Source organism: Lutra lutra, chromosome 8 (assembly GCF_902655055.1).
Source record: "Lutra lutra chromosome 8, mLutLut1.2, whole genome shotgun sequence".
NCBI lineage: Eukaryota > Metazoa > Chordata > Mammalia > Carnivora > Mustelidae > Lutra > Lutra lutra.
Window position 1 is genome coordinate 27,317,307 of NC_062285.1, and position 27,962 is coordinate 27,345,268.

General features: G+C 42.4%; 2 protein-coding genes across 8 annotated transcripts in view; one reads left to right on the plus strand and one right to left on the minus strand.

Annotated features, from left to right (window-relative positions):
• Positions 1-1,659, minus strand: part of CDC123 (cell division cycle 123) — a 57,740-nt gene extending 56,081 nt beyond the window's left edge. For both annotated transcript variants that reach the window (XM_047741978.1, XM_047741977.1), the window contains exon 1: positions 1,521-1,659. In XM_047741978.1, the coding sequence (XP_047597934.1) occupies positions 1,521-1,594 (74 nt within the window). In that variant the 5' untranslated portion in view covers positions 1,595-1,659. The remainder of the gene's footprint in view (positions 1-1,520) is intronic.
• Positions 1,660-1,741: 82 nt separating this feature from the next.
• NUDT5 (nudix hydrolase 5) lies at positions 1,742-27,279 on the plus strand. 6 transcript variants are annotated; one of them, XM_047741980.1, is made up of 10 exons: positions 1,742-1,880; positions 13,313-13,420; positions 14,670-14,737; positions 18,912-18,961; positions 20,166-20,273; positions 21,523-21,618; positions 22,238-22,339; positions 24,111-24,119; positions 24,254-24,307; positions 27,040-27,279. In XM_047741980.1, the coding sequence occupies exons 2-10, from the start codon at positions 13,358-13,360 to the stop codon at positions 27,147-27,149; spliced, it is 660 nt and encodes a 219-aa protein (XP_047597936.1). In that variant the 5' UTR covers positions 1,742-1,880; positions 13,313-13,357; the 3' UTR covers positions 27,150-27,279. The 6 variants fall into 6 exon arrangements, with proteins under 6 accessions (XP_047597936.1, XP_047597935.1, XP_047597940.1 ...); XM_047741979.1 differs by lacking the exon at positions 1,742-1,880 and adding an exon at positions 1,924-2,081; XM_047741981.1 differs by lacking the exon at positions 1,742-1,880 and adding an exon at positions 1,937-2,085.
• The last annotated feature ends 683 nt before the right edge of the window (positions 27,280-27,962 follow it).

Sequence of the window (27,962 nt, forward strand, 5' to 3'; positions counted from 1 at the left end):
GGCAAGCATTTAAAATATTTTATCTCATTTAATTCCCATGACAATCCTATTACTTTCTCAAATTCCAGATGGGGCTTAGAGAGATTAAGCAATTTGGTCAAGATGCTGGTGGAACCAAAATTCAACGCCAGGCAGATGGCCCTGATTCCAGTATCCTATTCCTAACCATTGTGCCCCACTGCTGAAGGCAAAGGAAAACTACGGTTGCAAAAGGCACCTGAACAGAATGCAGGTCAGTTCAAGTGAACTCTGTGTCTGGGAGGTTCACAGAAATACCTTCTCTTACACCAACACAGATAACTCTAGCATCATCTCAGACCCAATGCCCATCTCAATTACAAAAGGTGACAAAGACTGGAATATACTAAGAGAAGATAACTTCTCTATTAAGATGTACTGTCCACTGCTGCTGTTGAAGCTCTTCCTTTCGTCTTAGTGTGACTTTCAACCACCTTCAAATGCAAAGATGATCTATCTTCCTTCAAGCTGCTCTAACCTCCAACTAGAAGCAGATTCTATGTATGACCAACAGGATGAAAAAGAACTGTCCTTTGACTAATCTCCTTAGGCTCTTCCAATCCCTTGGGATTTCAAAACCATTTCCCTCTCTGCATGCACACTCTGCACCAAGAGGACAAAATGAGAAAAGGACAGCTGATACCTAAATACGTGACAATCAAGGCTTAAAGGGCGACTGGGCAAAACACAGAAAATCCTGTCCATGAATATGCAGTTCTTTGTCAATCCTTCTTAGTGAGTGAAAGCCTACTCCTTCATCATTCTCCAGGTGTTATGATTGCTTTTGAACATTTGGGGGTATTCTCCTAGCTGCCTTGCCTCTGTTACCTTGAATGACTCCGTGAAGGATGAAACAGTTACTCCTGTTTGACCTGCAACTCAGGGACGGATTCCCTGTTGTAGGCCAGAAAAATAGAAACCAAATACCGTTCTATTCCTTTTCCAGGGATGACTTTCTCTCACAGTACATTACCAACATAACAACATATAACTACACTAATGTTTCCATGCACACTATCTTATGGGAGCTTCGCAACAGAATTCCAGGAAGTGTCTGTATCACTGTTCTCATTTTACATCGACTGAAAGCAACTACGTTCACCAGCGGGTTGGTCGGTGGCAAAGTCCAGACCACCCAGTTTTCCTGATCACGTCCCCTCTCTGACTATCCTAACAGCAGTGATGGTGAACTCCCAAGCCTTGAACTATCCTAATCCACCAGTCACCTCCGACCTTCACTGAACCACGACATGCCCTTCTGCCTCCCTTAGCACACCCCCTGAAGGAACACGAGGTACAGAAAACAAGGATCGACTTCATTAACCCCCCCCACCACCACCACCACCACTGAAATATCACTAGGAAGTCGAAATCTTGGCATTGGTGCTCCCATCCGATCTCTAAAAGGCCTGCATTATTTTTTTTTTAATGGAGCTAGGACTCGCTCAAAATGTCGCAGTTCCCTTTCGCCTATCGGCCCGACGTAACCTCTCCTGTCTCACCTCTTGATGGTTAGGCTTCGGAACAGTGGATACCACGCGGAGAACTGACAGTGCAGGACATGCTCCTTCTTCATCCTCCAGCTGCCGCCGCCGCCGCCTCTCCCTTTCCTTCCAGCACCCTCCCGGAACCCAGGTCTCCCGTCCCGGAAGTACCCGCCGAGCTATTTTGGCTCAAGGACTCTTCCGGTCCATATAGTAAGGGGGTGGGGGTCTAAAAGAGAGCGAGGAGCGTCGCGGGGCGTCCTTTCAGTATTCACTCACACACGCACACACACGCACACACACAAAGCGTTCGCGTCCCGAAAAAGGAATTCCGGACGTGGTAAGAACGAGATTCTAAGACGCGCACCGCCCCGGAAGGTAATTGTCTCAGGCAAGGTTACGGGCGGGGAATTCTACGGGGGCCGGGAGGGGCCGAGCGCGCATCCTCTTATCACCGCGAGGTGCGGCTGTGCCTGAAGCAGTAGCACCGGGTCTTCTGAGATTGCTGCCTCGGATTCGTGCTTTCTTCTCTCGTCCCCCTCCCCAAAGGAGTACCCTCCCCTTCACCCCACACTTGGAGTAGGTAACTGGGCGCGGGCCAATCCTGTACAGTCCCCTCTTTGGGGACGAGGGAGGGAGTACTTCTGGTGCGTGCCGGCAGCCGCGCGCGCGCGTGTCCCAGTCTGCGGACTGGGCTCGTGTCCCGGAAAGCGAGGGGGCGGCCGCCGCGAAGGCGCGGAAAGGAGGGCCAGTTTAGAGAAAACCTGAGGCTGGGTAGAAGAGCTTGGGCTCGGGCTCTTCGGTGCAGAGAAAGCAGGAAACACCGCAGTTACCTCTTCATGTGGGTGCGGTGGTTGAAGCATCTGCAAAGGGGGGAATGGCACCTCTTTTTCGTTCTTGGCGGAGGATTTTGAGAGAGAGGGAGAGAACCCTTTCCGTCTGCTCCTGTGAAGGTAGAAGAGGAGAGAGAAATTGGGGGGAAACCGACGAAAGGGGGAGAGGTGACTCCTTTGAGCGTGAAATTCATTTATCCCAGCCCTGCCAAAGTAGCAGCCTGGAAAAATACAGCCAGATGGTATCAGTAGCCGGACCATGCTGGAATCGTAAGACTGGAAGAATTCTAGTCTAGTGAAATTTGCAGTATCATTCTTTTCCCTCCTCTTTTCTCCATCACTGTTATTTTCCTTATTCCTTTCGTGATGATGTATCAGATGGCGACCAGACAATAGAATATTTTAGAAGTTCACTTTTGTTTGTTTCTGCAGAAGAATCAGATTCTAGCTGCTGAGTAATTTGACTTGGGTTTGTCCCAGTCACGTCTGTCTAAGGGCACACATTTTAGGTACCTCGTTCAAACAGCACACTCTGGTCGGTCTGAGCAGTTTTAGATTAGAAAGAGGGGGGAACCCCACCGTCTACAGGCCTCTTCAGAAAAGTATTCATTAGGATAATTATAGGATCCTCTGCCTATTTAGAGTTAGAAACTCCTCCCCCAAAGAGTTTCATGTTTTGTTTTTCTCAAAAATGTTACTGGCTAAGTGGTTTAGTTGGGAGGATCATTTTTAAAGATACGTTTTTCAAAGCAGGGGTAAGTTACAATGTTGCAGTGTATGCTGGGGGAGGGGCGGCAGTAGTTTTTCCTAAGGATTTCTGATATCCAGGATTATGTAGTGCTTTCTGTTTCGAGGGGGAAATGAAGCAATATTCCATAGATGTGAGAGAATTGTGCCAGACTGCCAGATCTAAGGGAAACCTAAAGCTGAATGGAGCAATCACTCCAGATGTTCGTTTTGATTTGACCTAGGAATAAATAGGTTGCTGCTGAAGGAATTATTAGCATTGATGAGGCGAATTAGGGTAAGGTATTTTATGTTGGAGATAGGAATTAATAGATGTATAGAAGAAAGTAGAAACTGGGAATATAGTCCTTCTGGGAGGAGTAATATGTTAACAGCCCAGGAAACTTGAGTGTAGAGGTAGAGGCAACTGCAAAGCATTAGTACAGAACTGGTTATTTGTAGAGAAGCAGCCAAATTTGTAAACTTAAATATAAACACTACAGGGACGGAATTTGTTACAGATGTCTTTTATTTGAGCTATATGCTTTAAGTGAGTTTGGTGACTTTTTAGTATTACAGTTGATTTTTTAAGTTAACTAGTTACACATTTAACTAGCCTCAAAAAAATCAACATTACAAACGGATGCTCTTTGTTGTGAATGGATACAGCTAAATTCCCTTTGATTATTTTATAGCCACCATGTTTGTCTTTTCTTCACTTAGCCATGAAGTGTTTATTCTCAAGTTTCTTCAATAAAACCTTTACAACAATGGAAATAGTTGCTTTTTCTCATGCATGCCTAAAAATATCAGTAGCTAAATGATTGTGGGGGAGGGGGGTTATTGTGTAATTTTAAATTAAATAATGGAAAACATTTCCTGCCCTAAACCCACATGACTAATCCTTCTAAATTAATACTTCCATCTACCTGCTGGTTTTATCCACTTGGATATCATGTCAACATCTCAAACTCAGTGTGTCCATATTTAAAGACTGTACCACCCCTTTCTCCTGAAGCCCCAAAGTCCTTTAAGAACTTCTTCTTGGAATTAACTTTGAAAACCCCTTCCATAGACACTGGTTTAGGACAAGTAATAAAGTTTCATATGCAAGGAATTAAGTCTGTTTCCTTGCCACCGCTACCACCCTAGACCAAACCTATGGTATCTCTTGCTTGAGCTATTGCAAAAGGTTCTTTACTGTACAGCTGTAACCAATTAACCCTCCCAAGGGTAATTAGTCCACAACCCAAACTAAAAGTAATGATTATAAATCACCAAGTAGCGTCATTTCAGGAAAATGTTACCTCTCTGCCCATCCAACCCCCACATCTGCCAGAAAAGAAAAGAAACTCGGTGGCTTTCCATAACTAACAAATTACAGGAAGTCTTCGGTATCTGAGGATAATTGTCAGCAAAGGAGAGTTCACTTAAAGTGGATCCATTTGAGATGGATACCAAAATTTTGCCATAAGTGGTACAAAAGAAGGAATGGTCAAAATATCTTTTAAAAAATTAAGTTTTTAAAATTTTTATGATTATAACCAAGACCATTAAATATAGCTATCCCAATTGATTACTTATTTATTATAAATCACGTGGCTTTTCTGTGTAATTATTCTGAAAGAATGTGGAATGACATCTTGGACAGGCCTAAGCATTTGATGCTTGACTTACACAGTCATAAAGTTATTTTTGCAAAAATTAATCCTCTCCCACTTAATTTCTTTCAAAATGCCTTATTGGAAATATCTCAATCCAATTATTAAACTGTTCCAACTGCCTGACCTTGGTCAGTCAGAAGCTTTGCTTGTGATTTGAGCTTTACACCTTTTATTTGGTTGAATGTAAACGATGTTTACAATACTCAACTTTTATCTGGGAGAGAGTCGCCAGCATGTTATTTCTTGATTTTTTTGCCTCACTTTGCAACCTCAGCAAACCGTAGGGATTCCAGTATGGTAATAACTGAATAATGAGAAGCCTGAGTGCAAACTCTGCCCCCACTTAACCTGAATTCAGCTGTTGTTACTAGTACTGAAATACCCAAGATTATGAAAAAAATCATTTTTCTTCCTCCCTTCAGTGGGGAATTTTTAAGTGCTATCCCCAAGAGGTGCTTACATAGTAGCAGGAGCTTGTGGCATGCCCGCGTTTTGGGGCTCTTTATTTGCCCGCAAATTTGGGGGAGGGGGCAGGCATCAAGCCAAATCTGTGTAAGCCCTTAGAAATGTGTTTGCATATGTTAACATCACCCATCATGTGGGGTTAGTTTGCGGTGGGGCGGGGGAGATTGAGAACCACAGAGCTTGCCAAACTCTACTATAGTAATTTCTCAACCCTTCCCCTAATTAGTGTTTCTGTTTTTCATGTGGTTCCTTCCTGAAATGCTTTCCCTGTCTTGGTGTCTAAATCATATCTTAATATCAAAAGGCTTCTTAGTAGTGGTAGACTTTTCAAAGTCTACTACTTTCCCTGCCTCCCAAGTGGATGTGATTTGTTGCTCACTTAAAACACCCTGGTATTGCTTTATCTCTGTAATAGGCATTTACCCTTCTGGTTCCTTGCGAGTCCAACTATGAGGTCCCCAAGGGCAGGATTATGGGTCAGTTTGCACTGTGTGTGTTTCAAACATTTGAACTGCCCCTCTCATAAAGTCAGTTAACCTCCTGCCTACCACCGTATGGCAGTTCTAAGAATCCTGTGATGTCTTCCCTCATGAGAGTTTCTGGTGCCCTGGAAAAATACAGCTAACATATCATAGACCTTCAGTGTTCAGACCAAACAAAAACTACATAAAACAGATTATGTGAGTTAAAACAGAAGAACACATGTGTGTTATGTACACGGGTATTATTTTAAGTATAACATGTACATCTTAGCAGCTTAGCAGCAAAATGTAAATGACTTGAAATTCTAGCTAAGGAATTGGATAAAATTTACATTACACTTTACTTTCAAATCTGAAAATAGGATGGAGTCAGCTCAGGAAAGCTCTATCACAGTCACTGAGACAGGAGTGTTCAGCGTGCAATGGAGCCTTGTTTCTTTCTGTACTGCCTTACTTGTAGGGACCAGTCCCCACATGGCACCATTTAGCTTCCAGTTTTGAAATGTTGCTAAAAATAATATTCTTTTTTCTGTTTCAGTAGTATTTTTGAGATGCTTTTATAATCTTGAACATTTTGGGAATCACAGAATAAAGAAATTATTTTGAAATCACCCTTTAACCACATTTTTTGGTTATTTACACTGTCAGCAGATTGCTTCAAAATACTGTTGCCTCTTGGGGCTGATTGCATTCCAATTACCCTGGAGAGGCTCAGCCCTGCTTCCCACTTTTTTTTCCTTTTTTGTAATTTATGTCTGTAGTTTGTTGTCTTCCTAGCTCTCTAACAGTCTAGCTTAAATATTTTTTTTAATACAATCTGTTTGAAACAACTGTTTATAGCTTAACATTTGCTGACCAAAACTCCCATCTTTTGATTACTGAGACTGGTATAATAGAGTTTAACTAAACTGGTTAAATGATGGATCATCCTTCAGAATAGTACTTTTCCACCTTTTGACCATCAACAATCCCTTTTACAGTCTGGAGGAGGCTATAAAGAGATAAAGATAAGGGGGCCTAGCAGGTAATTTAAATGCCTTAAAGTTATATGTAAATCTGAAGGAGCTAGTGGCCCCTTTGCCCCTATATACTCACCTGGGGATGGGGGATGACCTCCATTTTGTCTAGACTTTCTGGGAGTCCAGATTAGGAACCCTTTTAACGGAAAGTTACAGATGATCTAACTCTTCTTTTATGAACTTCTGGTGGTGTTCAGCCTTTTGAGGCCTGCAGTTCTGTTTTTAAGAAGTTTGGGTAGACATCAGAAAAGTTATTTGGGGGACTCCTGGGTGGCTCAGTTGGTTAAGCGGCTGCCTTCAGCTCAGGTCATGATCCCAGTGTCCTGGGATCGAGTCCCACATCGGGCTCCTTGCTAGGCAGGGAACCTGCTTCTCCCTCTGCCTCTGCCTGCCTCTCTGTCTGCCTGTGCTCGCTCGCTCTCTCTCCCTCTGTCCCTGACAAATAAATAAATAAAATCTTTATTAAAAAAAAAAAAAAAAAAGAAAAGTTATTTGGAGTCAAAAAATACAACTTTTTTTTTTAAAGATTTTATTTATTTATTTGAGAGAGAGAGAGACAGTGAGAGAGAGCATGAGCGAGGAGAAGGTCAGAGAGAGAAGCAGACTCCCCGTGGAGCTGGGAGCCCGATGTGGGACTCGATCCTAGCACTCCGGGATCATGACCTGAGCCAAAGGCAGTCGTCCAACCAACTAAGCCACCCAGGCGTCCCAAAATACAACTTTTCAAAAGGAGGTCGAAATTTTACTTAATCCAACCATTTTGCATGTAAATTTCAGATTACTTCGTAAACTAAATGGGTTCCCTTGGTTGCCTAAAAGTTTCTCTCAAGTAACAGAATTAAGAGCAGAGGAAATATTCTTTCTGTGATGTATATGTTCCTAATAGAAGGAAATGGAAATCTGGAAGATAAAAATCTAGATAGAGAAAGTTCTTTTACCTGGTTGTAGAGACCACTCAGGCAATGACCAGTAGCCAGCCTTTGATTTAACCTGTGGTTAGTGTTCCTCTGGATCAGCAGACTGCTTTGATTACCTAACGATGTAAATTATTTGCCATATGTAAACTAATGCTAGTTAAAAGTTTACCAGGAATGACTGCCTCTTTTGTTACACTATAGGCATATAGTCACTGTGCTAAATGACTGTCTCTAAATATGCACATAGCTTACTGTTTATTTAACTTTCTAGCGTCTGTTCAGACGTCACCAAATCAAAGGAGGCTTCCCTGATCACGTTCATCTTCCTCTGTAAAACTTAAGAGTCTCTAATGTAAATTTTGTATATTCCTCAGTTTTCTCCCCTTCCTCCCACCAGAAAGTAAGCTCCTGGTAGGCAGGGCATTTGTGCAGTGAACTCCTGCATTTCCAGCACTGAGGACACACCACACTGGAATTCCAGCCCCTCTGCCACAGGGTGCTCTAGCCAAGTTACCTAAGATCCAGTCGATAATTCATTTTTTATGAACATTAATACAATTTGTGCATACTTCTTCATGGTTAAGCGAGTGTGAAAATGTATACACATTTCTTTCTGTCTTCATTAAGTGTTTTTTATTTCTTTAGCATAAAGTCATTTCTTTCTTCCCTAATGCCTCAAGTTTTACTTTTTTGCCAAAGTTCTTACTGGAAATTGAATTCCTCGGTTTGCCCACAAAATAATCTGCAGGCAACAATGTTGATTAATCTCATGATGCAACAGAAATACATTTAATTTTACAACAGAAATATATATTGAGTATCAGGCAAAATATACACCCAGTGGACAGTAAAATGATCACTTGGGTACAGTAATGCCATATATATTATTAGTCTGTTGAATCCAAAGCAAAGCTCCATGAAGTAGTCTCCTAGACTTGGTCAATCTTTGGATCTACTGTGGCTTTCAACAACACAACTGTTTGTCTCTTGGGGATTCTAAGACTGCAGAGGTAGTGGTTGTTAATTGAGATGCAATTCACATACCATAAAATTCACCTTCTTAAACTGTAAAATTCCATGGTTTTTAGTGTATTTGCAAGATAGTGCCACCGTCACCACTAAGTTCTAGAACACCTTTCATCAAAAAGAAGCCCCATATCCGCAAGTAGTCACTCCCTATACTCTCCTTCCCCCGCCCCCCCCATTCCCTTGGCAACCACTAACTAATCTGCTTTCTCTATCTCCAGATTTGCTCTTCTGGGTATTTCATATATATGGAATCTTACAATATTTGGCCTTCTGTATCTGGCTTCTCTCACTTAGCATAATGTTTTCAAGGTTCATCTATCTTGTACCAGGTGTCAGTACTTCACTCTTTTTATGGGTGAATTGTGTTCCATTGAATGGATATACCACATTTTATTTACTCATCAATTGATAGACATTTAGGTTTCCACTCTGGGGGTATTACGAATTATACTGTGATGAACATTTATGTAAAAGTGTTTGTGAGAGTGTATGTTTCATTTCTCTTGGGTATATATTAGGAGTGAAATTGCTGGGTCATATGGGAACTCTGGTTAACCTTTTGAAGACTGTTTTCCAAAATGGCTGCAGCATCTTGCATTGCTTCCAGCAGCATATGAGGGTCTCAGTTTCTCTACATCCTCATTGCCACTTGTTATTCTCCACCTTTTATTATAATCACCATAGTAGGGGTGAAGTGTGGTATCTCATTATGGTTTTGATTTGCCTTCCTCTGATGGTTAAAAATGCCAAACATATTTTCATGGGCTTATTGGCCATTTGTATATCTTCTTTGGAAAAATGTCTGTTTAGGTCCTTTGTCTATTTTTAATTAGGTTGTCTTTTAATTATTGCATTCTAAGATTTTTTGCATATTTCAGGCACAGTTCTCCTATCAAATTTGTAGACTTTTTTTCCCATTCTATGGGTTGTTTTTTTCTATCTTGATGGTATCCTTTGAAGCACACAAGTTTTTAATTTTGAGGAAGTCCAGTTGATATGTAGTTTCTTTGGTTGTTTGTGCATTGCGGATCACATCTAGGAGATCATTGCCTAACCTACATGAAGATTTACACTTATGCTTTCTCTAAGAATTTTGTAGGTTTAGCTCTTACATAAGTTGTCCATTATGAGTTAATTTTTATATACAGTGTTAGGTAGAGGTTCATTTTCCTTTTTTTTTTCTTCTGAAGATCCCATCTACTTAGCACAGGAGCGCAAGTTGGGGGGAAAGAACAGAGAGAGAAAAAGAATCGCCAGCAGACTCTGCACCAAGTGTAGAGGCCGACGCAGGGTCAATGACCCCAAAATCATGACCTGAGGTGAAATCGAGAGTCAGACGCTCAACTGATTAAGCCACCAAGGCACCCGTGAGGTTCTTTTTCATTCTTATGAATGTATGTATCTAAGCCCAGAACAATCTCTTGAAAAACGCTATCCGTTACCCCCCTTGAGTGGTGGTATTCTTTTTTTTTTTTTTTTTTATTTAATTGACAGACAGCAAGAGAGGGAACACAAGTATAGGGGAGTGGGAAAGGAAGAAACAGGCCTCCTGCTGAGCAGGGAGCCTGATACGGTGCTAGATCCCGGGATCCAGGGATGGTGACCTGAGCCAAAGGCAGAGGCTTAACCCACTGAGCCACCCACGCTTCCCAAATGGTGGCATTCTTGTTGAAAATCATTAGACCATATAAATCTGTGGGTTTAATTCTGGACTCTCTATTCCATCAGTTGATATGTCTGGCCTTATGCAGGTACCCACACCATCTTGATTACTATGGCTTTTATAGTAACTTTTGAAATCAAGAAGTGTGAATCTCTTTAAAACTAGGTGCCAAGAAAATTTTGAAATTGAGTTTAACTAAGTTAGTCAAATAAAGACAAGTAGACAAAGAGCTATTCTTCAAAATAAGTCTAAGCAGGTCCCAAACTAACCTAATTTACTTAGGAACAGAATGGCTGTCTAGACTTACCCTACCAGATTCATTTTACTCCTTCCTTCATTTATTTATTTTTTAAGATTTTATTTAGTTATTTGTCAGAGAGGGAGCACACAAGCAAGGGGAGAAGCAGGCTCCCTACTGAGCAAGGAACCTGTGGAGGACTGGATTCCAGGACCTTGGGATCATGACCTGAGCTGAAGGCAGATGCTTAACCAACTGAGCCACCCAGGTGTCCCATCTTCCTTCATTTATTCAGCAGTAATTTTAGGGAGTTTCTATACCAACACAACTGTGAGCAGTGTTGAACACTGGACAACATAAAGAAAAATCTAATGTCGAGGAGATGGCTTTGGAAATTTCATCCCAGGTGGGAGGTTTTCAGCCAGAGCAGTGATGGTAAAGATAGGACACTTTTAAGAAATGTTAGAGACAGAATTTTTAGGACTTACAATGGGTAAATTATAAGTTGGTGAAGGAGAATAAGGGATTGGAGCTATCTCTATTTCTAGCTTGGGGGTGATAGGTAGATGGAGTAGATAGGCAGATGGTAAGGGAGTAGACTGCACTGGGCTGAGTAAGTGCACACAGTGGTATCATCTGTTCTTTTAAGAAGTCTAGCAAGGCAGAAGGAGAGAATAGGGTTGTAAGAAGGTTAAATGTGTTTGTTTTGTTGGGTGTGTTTTAGGATGGACGATACTTGCCATCTGAGATAAAAATTGCAAATGTGATGTTACTACGTTAGGTCTCAGAAGAAACAGAGTGGGGTGCCTGGGTGGCTCAGTGGGTTAAGCATCTGCATTCAGCTCAGATCATGATCCCAGGGTTCTGGGTTTGAGCCCCTCATCGGGCTCCCTGCTCATCAGGGAACTCCGCTTCTCCCTCTGCCTGCTTCTTTACCTGCTTGTTCTCTCTCTCCCTGTCAAATAAATAAATTAAATCAAAGAAAGGAAGGGAAGGAAGGGAGAGAGCAAAGACACTCTTTCCTCCAAGACATTTGTTCGGATAGTTGATGTTGATGGTCTGTATCTTCCCTGGAGCAAACATAGCAAACGTTAGGAGGTACAGTAGGTGAGGGAACTACAGATCTTAAGAGCAGTAAAGCATTGGAGTGGCCCCTGAGAACTGTAGAGAGAATAACGAGGAAATAGAAAATAGGAATGAAAAAAGACAAGACAGAGGATCAGTTCAGGAAGTCTAACAGCTAAATATCAGTTCCTAAAAGAAAGAACAGAGAAAATAGAAGGGAGGAGATTATCAATGAAATATTTCAAGAAAAGTTCCCCATAAAGAAGCACAGTATGGTTCTCAGATTGAAAGGACCCGTTGACAAAACAGGGGAAGGGGATTAAAGGTACAAACTTACAGGGGTGCCTGGGTGGCTCAGACTGTTAAGTGTTCAACTCTTGATTCTGGCTCCGATCATGATCTCAGGATTGTGAGATCAAACTCTCGACAGGTTCAGAGCTCAGCTGGGAGAAATCTGCTTGAGGCTCGCTCTCTTTCTCTCTCTCAGTCTCCCTTGGTCCCTCTCCTACTCATACATGGTCGTGAGCACTCGCTTTTTCTCTCAAAAGTAAATCTTCAAAAACACAAAAGATACAGACTTCCAGCTATTAAATAAATAAGATACCGGAATACAATGTACAGCATAGAGAATATAGTTAATAATATTGTAGCAAGTTTATATGGTGACAGATGGTAGCGAGATTTTCCTGGGGATGACTTCATAAAATATATAAATGTTGAGCCACTATGTTGTACCCCAGAAACTAATAAAATATTGTATGCCAACTATGCCTCAATAAAAATAAGAAAGGGCCCATTTGAGTTCCCAATACAATAACATCAACAACAAAGACATGAATAACTACAGGTTTCCAGAGAAATAAAATAGGCTCCATAGAAAAAGGATTAGATGTCACAGCAGCCAACACAAGACAACTGAGCAAGGCCTCCATATTTCTGGTAGAAAGTGATTTTCAGCCCATACTTCTATATGCAGCCAGGTTAGTCAGTCCACTTTGAGGGCAGAAGAAGATTTTCAGACACTCAGGGTATACAAAACAGGAGAATAAGCCAAGAATAGAGACTGGAGTAGTGTACAACACATGGAACAGGACGGGGCCTGCTCCTTCCGCAACAGAGCTGGTGCTACTGGCCAACTCATGCATCGCTGTGACTTCGATACATGTTGAAACTTTAAAGTGAACAGGCCACAACATGAATGTGTTTCATTCCACTGAGCTGCACAATTTAACATTATTAAAATGGTATATCCACTTACCACAAGTTTAAAAAAAAGATCTGTGGGAGGTAAAAACAGGCAGCTCATGGAAGTCTTACAGTTGAGCTGTCAAAGGTAGATAAGGGACAGCAGTGAAGGGGTGGGAATGGGGAGTGGTATACAATTTTTGTACTGTTTCCTCCTTGGAAAGCTTTTCAATTTAGAGTCAAAAAATCCAAGAATGTCTGTGTGTCAGCGCCCACCCAATAAGAGCTTAGCTAAGGGGAGCTGAATCTGACTAGGATGGCTTGAGAGTTCTTCCCTGGGTGTTTCCTGGGGCCTTGGCATTTACTTTCCATCTGGGGCAGTCCTCCCAGGTTCACGTGAGAAAAGTGGCTTTGACGACGTCAGAAAAGTTTTTTACCATTTAAGTACTCTGACTGGTGGCCTCTGGACAAATGTTTAATTCAGAAAAATAAATGTAGCCTAAACAAATTTTATTATCTTCCAGCGTGAACTTCCCACCTGAGGACTATAAAGACGAAGTAGTTTGAAAATGGAGAACCAAGAACCAGCGGATCCTCCTCAAAATACCAAACAGTCTATTATTTCAGAGGAGGTATAAATTGTTTTTCACTTCCTTTTCTCCTCTCTGCACCCCCTTCCCAGAGCTGAGTTTAAATGAAGGTAGGAACTGTTTGTTTCAGATGCTTGTATTTAATTCTTTTGTGTGTGTATTTAATTCTTAAAGACAGTTTCTTAAACATTGTTCCTACTCCCTTTTTAGGACCAGGGACATTTTGCCCTTGTGTGGGAGCAATAGTATGTCTCTGAATGATATGCACTAGTGAAATGGAGGCTGTTTTTAAAGTGGATTTTGGCTGTTAATACAAAAATTCTCAAAATTTTATTAAAAGTTTCCCTGGGTAGAAGAATAAATCATATGTGAGTTTTAGGGTTTAGACATTTCATACTTAGGTATCACATCACATCTTAGTTAGCTTAAACATATCTATGTTTAAGAACAGTAACAATCTAAGTTGTTAGTTGTAGTCTGAATTCCAGAACTAATGTTTGTGTTATTGTTATTTGATTTAGCTTTTAATAAGTCTCTTTCTGCAGGAACCATTTCAATGGATAAATTTTAAGTCCTTCACCTTGGAACTCTGACCTTGACATCTTCCTACAGTTGTTTACGATTTAAAAATCTTTCCATGTTGTCTGTGAATAGATCTGCTGATAATTATTAGGTTGCTGCTGGCCAGAAGTGAGAGATAGGATAGTGAGGAAAAGGCTACTGCTTTATGTCCACAGTGAATCTCTCCTGTCAGTTCAGTATAGTGCCATAGGTAAGTTAGTCCAGGTAACGGAAACTCATTGTCTAGGGAGAACACTCCTGGGCCACCTGTCTTGGATGGGGTGGGAAACCCACGTGTCCCTGGAAATGCAGTTGTTGAACATGGTTTCCTCAGTCAGCCTCCTGGTGCGGTCGCTGACCATAAACCACACTAATGAGTCTCTACCCACTAACCACATGTGTGTGACGAGCGCCCAGCTTAGAGGATAGAACACTAGGTCCCCGAAAACCCCTCACTCCTGGTTCTCCCTCTCCACTCCCCTGCACCCCCCAAGAGTTTTTCAACTATCACCTCTTTTCACCTCTCAGGATCACTTCCAAAACTCCAGAAAGAAGCTGAACCACCCTTCAGAATCAAAACTTTCCATACTTTGAACTGAAAACCTTCACACAACTACTGGGAGGGATAGGGGGTCATTGGGAGGGCCAGGCAGAGAAAATCTGAAAGAAAACAAACCTTCTAAATAAAATCCTCAGTTTGAAAGTCTCCCAATTTAATGTTTCCTTTTAGTTAATTTCAGAAGGAAAATGGGTCAAGCTTGAAAAAACAACATACATGGATCCTACTGGTAAAATAAGGTAAAGGATTTTTTTTCCCTCTTGTAAAATGCACAGTGTTTGGGTTGTCAGTCAGGTCTCCGTTTTGCATTTGGCATAAACTCTGATAGTGTCCTCATTATAAACTTGGTCTTAAATGAAAAAATTTATTTCAGTGCTTTCCCATTGTCAGAATGTCTGGATTGCTTATAATCTCTGAATAAAATTACACTGTCAGTATGTTATAACAACTAATCGGGAATTGATTTTTAACACCATTCTCCCTGAGGAGGTTTGTATGAACCTGAAATTTGGGGCCAAGCCTCACTTAGGCTGATAAAGCAGCAGAATAATGAACCATCCAGGCAGCCTCCTTCCAGTCACACCAATTTTTAATTTGTAAACTAGAAGGATTAAGGAGAGGATAGTGCTGGGTTTGTAGTAAAACTTATATCCTTTACACCTTGCTCATGGAAATGGGAACTGGTGGTTGGGGAGGGGGAGTTTTGCAAAAGCATTTCATAGTATGTGCCAGTTCCCATGAAACTATGACAAGACACCCTTCGACCTAAGTGATCCCACTCCTGACAGTGTGGAGTTACGTTTGTGCCTGAAAAATGTTCATCAAAATTTAAAAAGACAACAAATTGAAAGCACCCTAACCATTTTTAAAATTGGGAAATGACTGTAACAGTGTACCGTAATAAGAGAATACGATGTACAGTATGAGGGAATATAGTCAGTGATACTGTAACAACTTCGGTGACTACCCTTGGTGTGGTGAATATTACTTATTGAGTCACTGTGTTGCACACCTCAGATACAATATTGTGAGTCAATTCTTCAGTCTAAATTCTTCAATCTAAAGTGGGAAAATAATTTTTTAGTGTATTCCTTTGGCAAAATCTCTGCAGTCATCTACAAGGCAGACTCTGAAGACAATCTAGCAATATGAAAAAGGTGATTAAGTTGATAACAACATAGGAAATGGTAGATATGTGTTCTAAATTCTATCCGTGTGTATGTGTGTATGTATGTATGTATGTATTTATAAGAGAAGGCTAGAAGGAAAACTGGCAAAATATTAGAGGCAGCTGTGTAGTAAACCTTTTCTGTTTCTCCAATTTTCTGTTTAGAAATTTTTTTATATTATAATTAACTACCAGAAAAAAATGTTTAAAAATAGATTAAGCATTTCAGTGAAATATAAAAAGGAATGAAGTGGAATGAGAAAATACAAAAATAGAACTAAATTTAGTATCCAGATTACATGATATAAATTCGTTAATATAAAAAGTCCATTTGCTAAGTGATCAGGTAAGAATACGGGTTTCATTGTGAGGAAGTACATCTACATTCCGTGTGAAAGTACGCGGACTTGCCAGTAGTAACTGAAACCACTTTAATTACATTTATTAAACTAGCAAAAGTATTATTAAGTGCCAGTGTGAGAGCTGCAGGAAACATGAAGCTCTCCATAGCACTATTAAATTAAAACCTCAAAGTAAGAAAGCTAAACACACTGCAGTCCATCAACACAGGGGAAGCATACAGAACACTTATCTGATGTGAGTCTGATGGGCGGAACTAAGTAGGAAATTACTAGTGGGTACAGGAACACAGTCCAGAAATGTGGCCAGGTCCCAGGCCTCAGGAACACAGTATGCTCAAATATGCTTGTATCTGTGAAAATGTAGACAGATGAGAACCCAGTTGGTAGTGATATGGTTTGGCTCTCTTTTCCCTATAAAATTGTTTAAGTGTATAACAGATAAAAACCCTTAACACTAATTTATCAAAAGAGTACCTCTTGGTTGTACCAGCTCTTCTCTTCACCTGACTCCTTTTCCTCCGTCAGCATTTCTGAGTCAGGGATGTGCATCAGAATCATTTGGAGGCTTTTTATCACATTACTCTCATCCAGGTCTCCCCTCCAGATTGCCTGTCTCAGTAGTTGAGGCGTGCACCCGAAAGTTTACGTGGCCTGTTACTGCACGTTCACCTCCGTTCTCACACATAGGCATCTTCCCATGACTTCCAGGGAGCTTTTACAAAACATAATGACATTTTGTACTAGAATGTCAGGCTTTGAAGAGTGAATCTGGATTTTCCCATAGCTCATGATGAGTAAACTTATAAAATGTTTTATCTGTTACCCGATACATGAGCATGTCGGTAAGGATGAAATAGCAGCCCGAAAATCCTTTGTTCCACCATATTATTTGTGGATTAAGATATGGAATTGATTTGGTGTAAAAACTGCTGGCAGTGTGCCCCTTCATGGACTTTTGGGACAGAGCCAAAGTCTTCATTTGTTGCCATTCCTGCCTCTTGTGTTTGTTGACTAGGCCAACAACATATTACGGGAAAACAGGCTTTCCTATAGCAAAGACTCAAAAAACGGAATAACTTAGCTAGAATCAGAATTCTAAAGCTATAAGAAGCTTTTGAGATAACTTACTCTTAAGTCCGTAGCTTTACAACTGAGAACAGTTACAGGGAGTTTGTGGCTATGGGGTTGGCTGGTAGGCAGGCAGAGACCAAGATTTTCTGACTCAATCAAATGTCTCTCTCAGAGTCCCTTGAAGATGATTGGAGCTTTTGTAAGGCATTCCTGGTCTGGATTCCTTATAAGTGCATTTATATTTCCTTGCTGATTTATGGCTTGTTACTGGTTATTTTACTTGATCTTAACCACTATAATGATGGTACTCTTTCTGTTTCCCTTATTCCTAGTGTTTTTGGGGTGGTACCTTCAGTTTCCTCAGCACTGTCTTCTTCAGTCTTTACAACTAACCTTAAGAGACAACAGAGAGACCTATGCCAAAAGGTGTTTTGTCTCCTGCAACCTGTATTTACTGATCAGAATTGCTTGTTGGTTGGCTTCTTGTTACTAACCAGAATGTTGGGCAGTTGTGAGTTGTCATAATAGCATTTGGTTTTCGTAGGTTCGTTTTGACACATTTGCCATTAAAATTTGAGTATAACACCAAAAGATCTACAGTTTACAGTAGGAAAGGTTTGTTTGTTTTTTAAAAGATTTTATTTATTTATTTATTTGAGAGAGAGAGAGAGCACAAGCAGCGGGGAAGGGCAGAGGGCGAAGTAGACTCCCTGCTGAGCAGGGAGCCCGATGCAGGACTTGATCGCAGAACCTGGAGATCACAACCTAAGCCAAAGGGAGAGGCTTAACCGACTGAGCCACCCAGCACCCCCAGAAGGGTGGTTGTTTTGTTTTGTTTTTTAACTAGAGTAAATATTTGGATTTTTTTCCGTAGAAATTTGGCACAGTCCAACCCTTAAGGAGGATCAGGTCAAAAGTGCGAGGGCCCCTCTGGGCAGCCGATCTCCTCAAACCCACTCTTCTGTGGGGAGGCAGACCTTGATGCCTTTCTTACCCTAGTCTCCAGCACCACTCACATGTCTTATTTCTCCTAGATCCAGAGGTCATCTGCTTCTTCACTCCCATCTGCTATTCCTTTCTCTTGAAGGGACAAGAGAGTGAAGGGGAATTTCCCTCATATGCCCTTCCCCTTCAGACACAATTACAGCAATAACTAGATTTTCAGGACAGCATTCCCCAGAAAGAAACAGCTACTCAGGGAAAGGGAGCAGGAACTTGTCACTACTCATCTCACTTTTGACTCTGTGGACCATTTCCCCCTTAGGTAAGATAGATCTCATACATGCAAAAGAGAGCACTTACCTAAATTTAATAATTCCTCAATGAATAAATGGAATGGTCCTGCTTTCTTCAATTGTTATTTTAGGTCACATGTAAATAACAGCTCAGTAGTTCCTATTGTACCAAATACCCTCTCTTCTTAGCAAAAAGTCTGGACTTTTCATAGGACCGTAATCTGCACACTGCTCAGTAGCTTTGCAGCTTAACTGCTCACCTGTGGATTTATGACCCAGCCTGAAATACTTCCAGTGAACAATTTGAAAAGCAGCTCAAGCGAATAACAGGCCTTGTCTTTAGATAGCACTCAGAGGGTTAGATGTAGGGTGGCACATTTTCTTCAGAAGAATTTTCAGAAGCGACAGGAAAGCACAGTGGGCGTTTCCTATACGGATGTGTATGGCTGTGGTCTTCTTGATCATTATCATTAGCACACTTGCATGCTTTGCATTTGAAAGTTCTGGTTGTAGACCAAAACCCCAAGGACATTCCCCTCTGTAATACCAGTGATTTTTTTCTTCTCTGCCTGAACAGAACTTGGGAAACTGTGAAACGTACAACCAGGAAAGGACAGTCGGCTGATGGTAGGAGTGCAAACCCGTTACAGCTCTTCATGAAGGAGGTCACCGCGCATTATTGCCAGAGGCGGGGTTCTTTTTACTTTAACCAAGACCTTAGAGCAGTTCTCTTCAATTATGATCTTTTATCTTTAAACTACCTTTCCTTTTTGCAGTGCTACATGATTAAACCCAGCTGTCTCTTTTTTTGGTTTACAGATTTATTCATTTAGAGAGAGAGAGCGTGGCGGGGTGGAGGGTGGAGTATGGGGGCAGAGGGAGAGAGGGTTTAAGCAGACTCCGTGCCAGTACAGGCCTTGATATCATGACCTGAGCCGAAACCAAGAGTCAGACGCTTAACCAAATGCACCACCCAGGCATCCCGATCAGGTTTTCTTTATAAATAACTTTTGCCTCCTGTTCTTTCTTCGTACAGTGTTCTGAGGGGAGGGTATACGGATATTTATAGACAAATATAAGTCAGTGTCATTCGAAGCCATACACCGTGTCTAGATAGGACTTTTAGAAATCCTTTGTATTCTGTTCAGAGGCCCTAGGTGAAAGCCTTTAATTTGGAAAAATATTTGGCCCTACATTATGATGGACCAGTTGCTTTATAAATTGATGAGGAAATGGAATTAGGAGAAGACTGTTCTGTTCATTCATTTCACTGTCCCTTCCAGGCATAAATAAATGCTTTGACTGCTAAGATCCTGAAAATCATCTCTGGTCTAGAGGAAGTTGGGCAATAGATCTCTGTTTCTCCCTTTCATTTTGTTGTCTGTTTTTACTGGAAATTAACAGAGTGGCTGCCTTAGCTGCCGTTTCTGCCTGCCAGGATAGTTGAGGGCAAAGCGGTAGCCAAGAGCTCCCCATAGGCAATTTGTGTTTTGTCTGTGTTTTGTTCTAAAGCCACGTAAAACGTTTCCCTCTTGGGAGAAAAGGTCCTTGATCCTAAAACCGTGAAATCCAGTGTAGCTAGCATTTACCACAAACAGCAGGATTGACTTGATTCATTCTTTAAAGGAAATACAAGCACAGGGAGATGAATGTCCCTTCAGCCACCCCCCAGCCCCACACCTCCCCCACTCCCATCCCCTGTCTGGCTTCCTTCAGAGTGAGAAATGAGCCTCTGCAGAGGTTAGTGTAGGCGAGAATGTGTCCTTGACCCTGGGCTAAGTTCACGGACGTTTCATTAGGGATCTTCCTTGGTCTTATTTCCCGGCCACAGGTGTGGCGGTCATCCCAGTGCTGCAGCGCACGCTTCACTACGAGTGCATTGTTCTGGTGAAGCAGTTCCGACCGCCGATGGGAGGCTACTGCCTAGAGTTCCCTGCAGGTGAGTCTCTGAACCGAGGGGCCGCCAGGCCTAGCACCGAGAACTGCAGTGCCTAGACGCTGAACACGTTTTTATCTGTGCCTGTGGTTCTAAGTAAAACAGAAGCATTCCTGCAGCAAGCTGCCCCATCGCATTCTAGTGGCCTGCTAAGTCCGAGAGTGAGGTGAGGGTGGTATCCCAGTCGACCTTTCCAAGCCACCTCACAGCAGCATTCTCTCTAGCTTCTCTTTGAGGAATTGCATTTCCCTAATTGTCAGCTGAGTTCATTTTCCATCACTAGTGATCCGTCTCCAACCAGAAATTCACCGTAATAACTAGGTCAGACTCTTAACTGTGTGAATGGAAAAGACATCTTGATCTTCCTCTATGTACACAGGCCAGGGAAATGGTCTTCATTTCCATTAGAATATTCTCTTAAGTTGCACAGTTAAGTTGAGCTATCCAGAATTTGAAGCTGTATATCGTTGTAGGACTTAATGGGGTTGTTCCCATCTGAAGAGATTACATCTCATTTATTTATCATTAGCGGTATAGGTTTTGTACAAATTCCAGCCTGTGAGAACGCATACCAACTTTCCTTCTCATTTACCTGCCATTTCACTAAAAAATAATAACTTTAAAAGTAACAGAATAGGCTATATTTTACTTTTTCGTTGCATTATTTCCTTTCGAGTAAAGTAATCCAAGTTCTAAGGTCCTCCCCACTTGGCCTCCCTGTCAGCTGCCTCAGGTCCACCAGCCTCTCAGCCTTCTCCCTCACACGTGATGTTCATGCCAGCATTTTTTTCCAGGCCCCAGAATCACTGTGCAAGGGAGGAAAGCACACAGGTGACACTGTGACATGAGGAAACTGAAAACAGTGCCAGGCTTCCCAGGCTGGGGCACATAGGTGGGTCCGTCACCCAGGCCAGTGGTCCAACACCACGAAGCCATTTCTCCTCACAGGAATCCGTGGTGTCCAGGCTGCAGAACACGAGTGCCAAGACACTCGTGGAAACAGTTGAGGTCTAAGTAAGACGACAGAAGGGAGCGGTCGGAACCTACTTGATCTGCCAAGGGCTTTCTTCTTTCGCCCTTTTTTCTTAGAGAAAAGTTCCAAACCTCAGTCAGCTTTACCTGTACAACCACGTTCCACAGTCCTCTGATTCTTCTCAGGTAGCTCGACCGCAATTATACTAGAAGGAGGAGAGTTTCAAAAAAACCGGCTTTCCCTAGCCCCCCTCAAATCACAAATGATTTGAACTTCCAGGTCTCATCGATGATAACGAAAGCCCAGAAGCAGCCGCTCTTCGGGAGCTTGAGGAAGAAACTGGCTATAAAGGTGATGTTGCAGAATGTTCTCCAGGTGTGTATTGCTGTCCAGGTGAGCACTCAGGGACAAACTCTTGAAAGTTAGTGAAGCGTAGATTCTTCTGTGTGTAAAAGATAATGTAGATGTTCTTTAAGCTCGGGATTCAGGTGGCTTTTGTCTTGGCTAGTTCAATGAAGAGAAATCCTAGTTAGATCTGGTCATCCTCTACACACAGGCCACCCCCCACAAGGGAGCCACTTTGAACAAGAAGGCCCCAACGCTAGAGCAAAAAGTGAAATTTGTTACCTTCCCAAGCTTCCCACATCCTAAGCTTTATCTTTTATTTCTTACCTCATCCCATGCCAAGCACCTCACTAGAATTCTTTTCTTGACATGGTGAAAGGAGTTGACAGCGTGACCTAATTAGTGTAGTGTCTAATTTTGCTCAGACTCACCACACTGAGGAACTCAGGGGAAAACACGAGTGCTGGCTGCGCGTGTGCTCGGCAGGCCTGCAGCCCTGCTGAGCGAATCGGGCCAGCGGTCACTTTCCTCACAAGTTCTGTGTTAACCAGGAATCATGAGCCCCGTTTTCTTCCAAAGACATTTAAGTAAGGGAACAAGTGGCATGTGACTGGGGTCCGTCAGGGTGACCTGTCGCTTCTCTCCATAGCTGTGTGTATGGATCCAGGTTTGACAAACTGTACCACACACATCGTGACAGTAACTATTAACGGAGATGATGCTGAAAACGTGAGACCTAAGCCAAAGCCAGGTGAGCGTGCGGTGGGTGTGTTTAAGGTGATTCTGTTGTGTTAAATATCATTCAGTTTGCTACTGATTTTGGTATGTGACTAGTCAGAAGAATAATGGGCTTGTAGATACTTCATCAGGGCTCCAAGCTTTTTTCCTGATCGTCAGGTCGTTTAGCATTTTTCTTTCAATGCTTTCTGATTTTATGCTTTATAAAATGTTAAATTACAGTATTTCCATATTTTCTGTGTGGAGTTTATTCCTACTTTGTAATAGGAGCCCCAGGTCTCAATAGTAGACAATGAAAAATCTTCAGAATCACTCATTTCTGGTTTTGTGTGTATTGCAAGCATCCATAAATAATTGTGAGCGGACAGCAAGTGACTGTGCACGGGGTTCCATAGAGAAGTGTTTAGGAAATTCCTGGCTCTCTTGTATTTCTCAGCAAGTTTGGACTCGAGCTTTGATGCCTCTGTCCATCCCTGTTGTCTCCCACCCCACTGAAGGCGTTGCTTACACACATGCGTGTGCGCGCACACACACACACACACACATCACGTGTCACAGCCGTACTCTTCCATTGCTCTCCAGCTCAGGTGTTCCTGAGTGGTCCAGCCCCCACCGCAGCTGATTTTAAATGCACGGTTCAAACTCGCTAATATGCACAGGACCCGCGGTGCGAGAGTCAGCTGTCCTCGGAGCAGTGCCACTCCCGGGTCTACACTCCAAAGCGCTGGCAGCCGGCCCTTGCACAGATCCTTGCGCGCTTGCACAGATCCTTGCGCCGCAGTGTTTGGGTAGTGGCACTCACAGTACCCAAACGGCGGCCTCTGGCGGGTGCATGGAGAAACAACGCGTGGTGTGTGTGCACAGCCCTTAAGGAGACGGGGCCGGCGCGGGCTGTAACGGGATGAACCCTGAAAGCTGTGCTGAGTGCTTCTTGCCGCCTGACAAAAAAGCGTCCGCAGGGGCTCCGGGCTGGCCCAGTCGGTAGAGCGTGCGACTCTTGACCTCCGGCTCACAAGTTCAGGCCCCACTTTGGGCATAGAGCTCACTTAAAAAAAAGGAAGAAAAAAAATGTTTTTAAGCCTAAATCTGTCAACTCCACTCATATGAGGTTACCTAAAATCCTCGTATTCACAGAGATGTAACATACAGTAAGGTCAGTGTGCATGGGGACGTACTACTTAGTGGCTACCGAGCTTCTCTTTGTGAGGATGAGAATGGTGCTGGTAACCGCACAGCAGAATGAATGAATTTAAAAAAAAAAAATTTTTTTTTTTAAGATTTTATTTATTTATTTGTCAGAAAGAGAGAGAGAGAAAGCACACAAGCAGGCAGAGAGGCAGGCAGAGGCGGAAAGAGAGGGAGGCTCCCCGCTGAGCAAGGAGCCTGACGCGGGACTTGATCCCAGGACCCTGGGATCATGACCTGAGCCGAAGGCAGCGGCTTATCCCACTGAGCCACCCAGGCGTCCCGCAGAATGAATGAATTTAATGCCACTGAACTGTACCTTTAAAAATGGTTAATATGGGGACTTTTGTATATTTTAACAACTTAAAAATACATACGGTATCTCCTAGAACATGCTTTAAATGTTGCTGTTACACATTTGGAGAACAGAAACGATTTTGTACTGTTGGAATGCTTTTTACTATGTACACAGATGAACTTAGCAGAGACCCAGGTTTCTGCTGAATTCTTACACACTTCTAGTGTGTCTTGCACAAAAGTCTTCCAGTGTTTGACCACAGCGGGCCTTGCTCCAACGTCGTCCTTGTGTTTGTTTTCAGGAGATGGAGGTATGTTACCCAGCTGGCAGTGGCTGACCGTGTGTATGGCTTAGCGCAGTGGAAATGGCTACAGGCATTTTGTGGTGTTCTGGTAGGCCCTCTTATTCTTCAGCTTTGTTTTCACGTGCACTTTGTTTGTTTAGAATTTGTCGAAGTAATTTCCTTACCAAAGAATGACCTGCTCAAGAGACTGGATGGTAAGCATTCTTAAGACTATTCCCCAACTTCCTCAATGTTTCCCCAGCCTCAGCCCCAGCCAGTGGGGCACTAAACAGAACTCCATTTCTGTAATTATATTCCTCCTCATTAAAGTCAAATACCGAAGAAACTGTTGTACAACTGCGGTTCCCCAACAGTAATTTTTGTTTCTGGGTGGCACAGAGTTTGAAAATGTGAGCAGAACATTCTGCGTCAAGTGAAAGCTTTGAGTAGGGTTGTTGTTTTGTTTTTTTCCTGTGGAAGAGTCAAGATATATTCCTGCAGATTTGCCAAAACTATACCTCTAATCTCTAATCCGTGGCAGTGCAGAGGCCTAAGCAGATCTCTCTCAGCTGATCCTCCTAGTGCCTGCTGGATGGTTCTCTGCAGGGTAGAAGTTAAAGGAGAATTTGACAATATTCCTTCCACAAAGACTGAGGTATATGAAGAGCAAAACGGTAATACAGTGAGCCAGACTGGCAGTGTGACCCCTAGGAAATCACTGGTCATGTAGTTCCGTCATGTCATTCCCAGCCAGCCCATCTCAGAGGGATTTGATAAAAAATTAAATAAGGTCATGTGGACAAATGTCCTCTGATGAAACGACAGTAGGGTATACTGTACTGGAGACAGAGGCCCAGCTGGGAGGGCCCCATTTGCTCATTTGTAAAGAAACAGATAGTCTTCCTAATCTGAATGTTTTAAATTTTTTACTTCGAAAAGTAACTTGAAGCATTGTTTGGCCTGAGGCTTTGAGGGCTCTCTTCTGCCCCTTCCGTAAGAACCAGTGGCTTACAACTTTATTTCTGATGTCCGTGTTGTTTTAAAAGTAAGTATAGTATGAGTTTCCAAAAATGACTGTGATTTCAGAATTCCCAGAAAGCGTCCCTTCCTACTTTATCTTTTTAAAAACTAGACCTGAGGTAAAAAGCACCAAGTCTCAGAGTTAGAAACACTCACACCGAAGAAAGCCATGGTTTACCCAGAGAAATCTCTGGCTGCCAGTAATGGACGGCACAACTCAGAGTCTTTCGGGTTTGCCTGGGTCTGAGGCTCAGCCCGCCGTGCATTAGTCATGAACCAAAACACGTTCCACAGCCTCTCCTCGCTTTTCTCCTTAAACAGGAACGAGAGGTAGCCCCTGTCTCCAAAGAGACAGCAGGAAAATTAAATGATAATGTTGGCACTAGAGGGCTTAAATGTTAAATGCTTTATGTCTTAGGGAAATATTCTCGCAAAGAACTTCCTTCCTTCTCCCTCCCACCCAACTCAGCCTCCTTCTAGCCTTAGAGGAGGGGAAGACAGAGAAGAAGAGGAAGGAAGGTAGAGAGGGACAGATCTGTAGAAAGAGGAAGGGGAAGAAAAACCATTTTTCCTAGCTTTATTAGAGCCAAAATATAGTAATCAAACCATTTATTCAACAAGTAATATTTGGGAAGGTATTTTGAGTTGTTTGCTGTAAGAAATAGTTTTCAACACTTACCAAGCTCCCGCTGTGCACAGAGGAGGAGGCCATAACCCTGCCTTCCAGGATCAATGTCTCTGAGCACGTTCCTAAACGAGTGGCTAGGAAAACAAGTGACAGATCCCAAGTCTGATCACCTCCACCTGAGCGATACAGGAGTTCTCCTTAAAGCCCACTGTACAATGTAGGATTCTGAGACTTCATTCTTTCTTAAAATATATATATATTTGGGGCTCAGTGGGTTTAAGCCTCTGCCTTCGGCTCAGGTCATGATCCCAGGGTCCTGGGATCGAGCCCCACATCTGGCTCTCTGCTCCACAGGGAGCCTCCTTCCTCCTCTCTCTCTCTCTGCCTACCTGCGATCTCTGTCAAATAAATAAATAAAATCTTTAAAAATATATATATGTTTTTTTTTTTTTTTTTACTTGAGAGAGGGAGAGAGGGAGAAAGCACCACTGGGGCAAGGGAGAGGGAGAAGCAGACAGTGAGCAGGGAGCCAGACGCGGGGCTTGGGGCTCAATCCCAGGACCCCAGAATCATGACCTGAGCCAAAGGCAGATGCTTACTTAACTAATTGAGCCACCCAGGAGCCCCTAAGACCTCATTCTTGCTAGAACTCCAGTCCTGTCATGCACACAGCTTAACTTATGTGTAGAAAATACATATTCCCTAGAGGTGGAGAAAACGAATGAACCCCTCCATGAGGACGGAAGAATCACCACTGAATCACCACTGAGCCCTCTAACGAGCTATAAACAAACAATTGATCCACAAACTTAGAATGTTGCCGTTTTGGTTTTTTTTTAAGATTTTATTTATCTGACAGAGAGAAAGAGAGATCACAAGTAGGCAGAGAAGCAGGCAGAGAGAGAGAGGGAAGCAGACTCCCCGTTCAGCAGAGAGCCCGATGTGGGGCTCGACCCCAGGACCCTGAGATCATGACCTGAGCCGAAGGCAGAGGCTTAACCCACTGAGCCACCCAGGCGCCCCGAATGTTGCCGTTTTAACACAAAAATCATCCTGAATGTGTGATCTTCTCCCTTTACGCTTTTTTCTTGCTCTTCTTTTGCTGGAAATGGAATCCTGCTTATATAGCCTTTCATCTTCTTTCTCACTAGAATAAGCTCCTTGAAGGCAGAAAATGTCTTGTTTGCCACTTGATCTCCAGCATCTGGCACATAGTAGTAGCTCAGTGAAGACTGATTGATAAGGGGCATTGTCCTTGATGAACTTCATTATCTAACTTGTGTGCTTTGTTTCCTCTAGCTCTGGTAGCGGAAGAACATCTGACCGTGGACGCCAGGGTCTACTCCTACGCTCTGGCACTGAAACATGCAAACACAAAGCCATTTGAAGTGCCTTTCCTGAAGTTTTAAGGCCAAAGGACAGTAGCCATGTTTTTATAAATAAGACCATCAGGCCTCCTTCACTAAGACTTTGTATTCAGCTTAGCTTCCTGTAGACTTGAAATTAGCTTTTTTCATTAAATAAAAGCAATACCGAATACATGTGGTGATATGGTATAATGACAGGTAGTCTGTAGTCTTCATTTAAATGCTAAACTCCAGCAAAGGCTAATGAAAAAGAACATAAATGCAGATACTGTTTTTAATCCAGTTAATTTTTAAACTTCAGCTGTTACTTATCTAATGTAGTCCAACAGACAGGAGTATTTCTAGAAGAAAAATGATCTGAATTCCAAATTAAGTCAATTATTCCCACCCTCGGCCCCCATATAAACTTCTATAACTAGGTATGCAAATAACTCTTTACTACATCAGTGTTTAAACAAAGGTTTTTTTTGTTTTGTTTTGTTTTGTTTTGTTTTTGAAGACAGACCTATACAGGGACTTTCTTGGTCCTTCTCTTAATTATCTGCTATTTGGAATTAATACACATCCCTGCAGAGCAGAGAGTGTAAAATCAACAGAGAATAACATCCATGAGAAACAAATATTTATTTATATTTGGCTAGTGTCCTCCTACCCACCTAACTACTGAAGGTAAACAAGCTGTTAGGTATTGAAAAATGGTTGATTCCATTCATTATAACAAGGTTAAGAAGCTAATGAAAATACAGGGCCCTTGCCTCAAGCAGGTATATATATTTTAGAATTTCATTTCCTGTCCTTACCTCAGAAAGTACTTGAAGTTTCAAAAACCAAATCCATTTAGGTGGTTGGGTGGCA

Excerpts from the sequence above, each read along its gene's own strand:
- NUDT5 (XM_047741980.1), top strand. The coding sequence starts at position 13,358 with ATGGAGAACCAAGAACCAGCGGATCCTCCTCAAAATACCAAACAGTCT. Across the intron at positions 18,962-20,165 it reads GAAAGGACAGTCGGCTGATG|GTGTGGCGGTCATCCCAGTG; the intron begins GTAGGAGTGCAA and ends TCCCGGCCACAG. Across the intron at positions 24,308-27,039 it reads CCTGCTCAAGAGACTGGATG|CTCTGGTAGCGGAAGAACAT; the intron begins GTAAGCATTCTT and ends TGTTTCCTCTAG.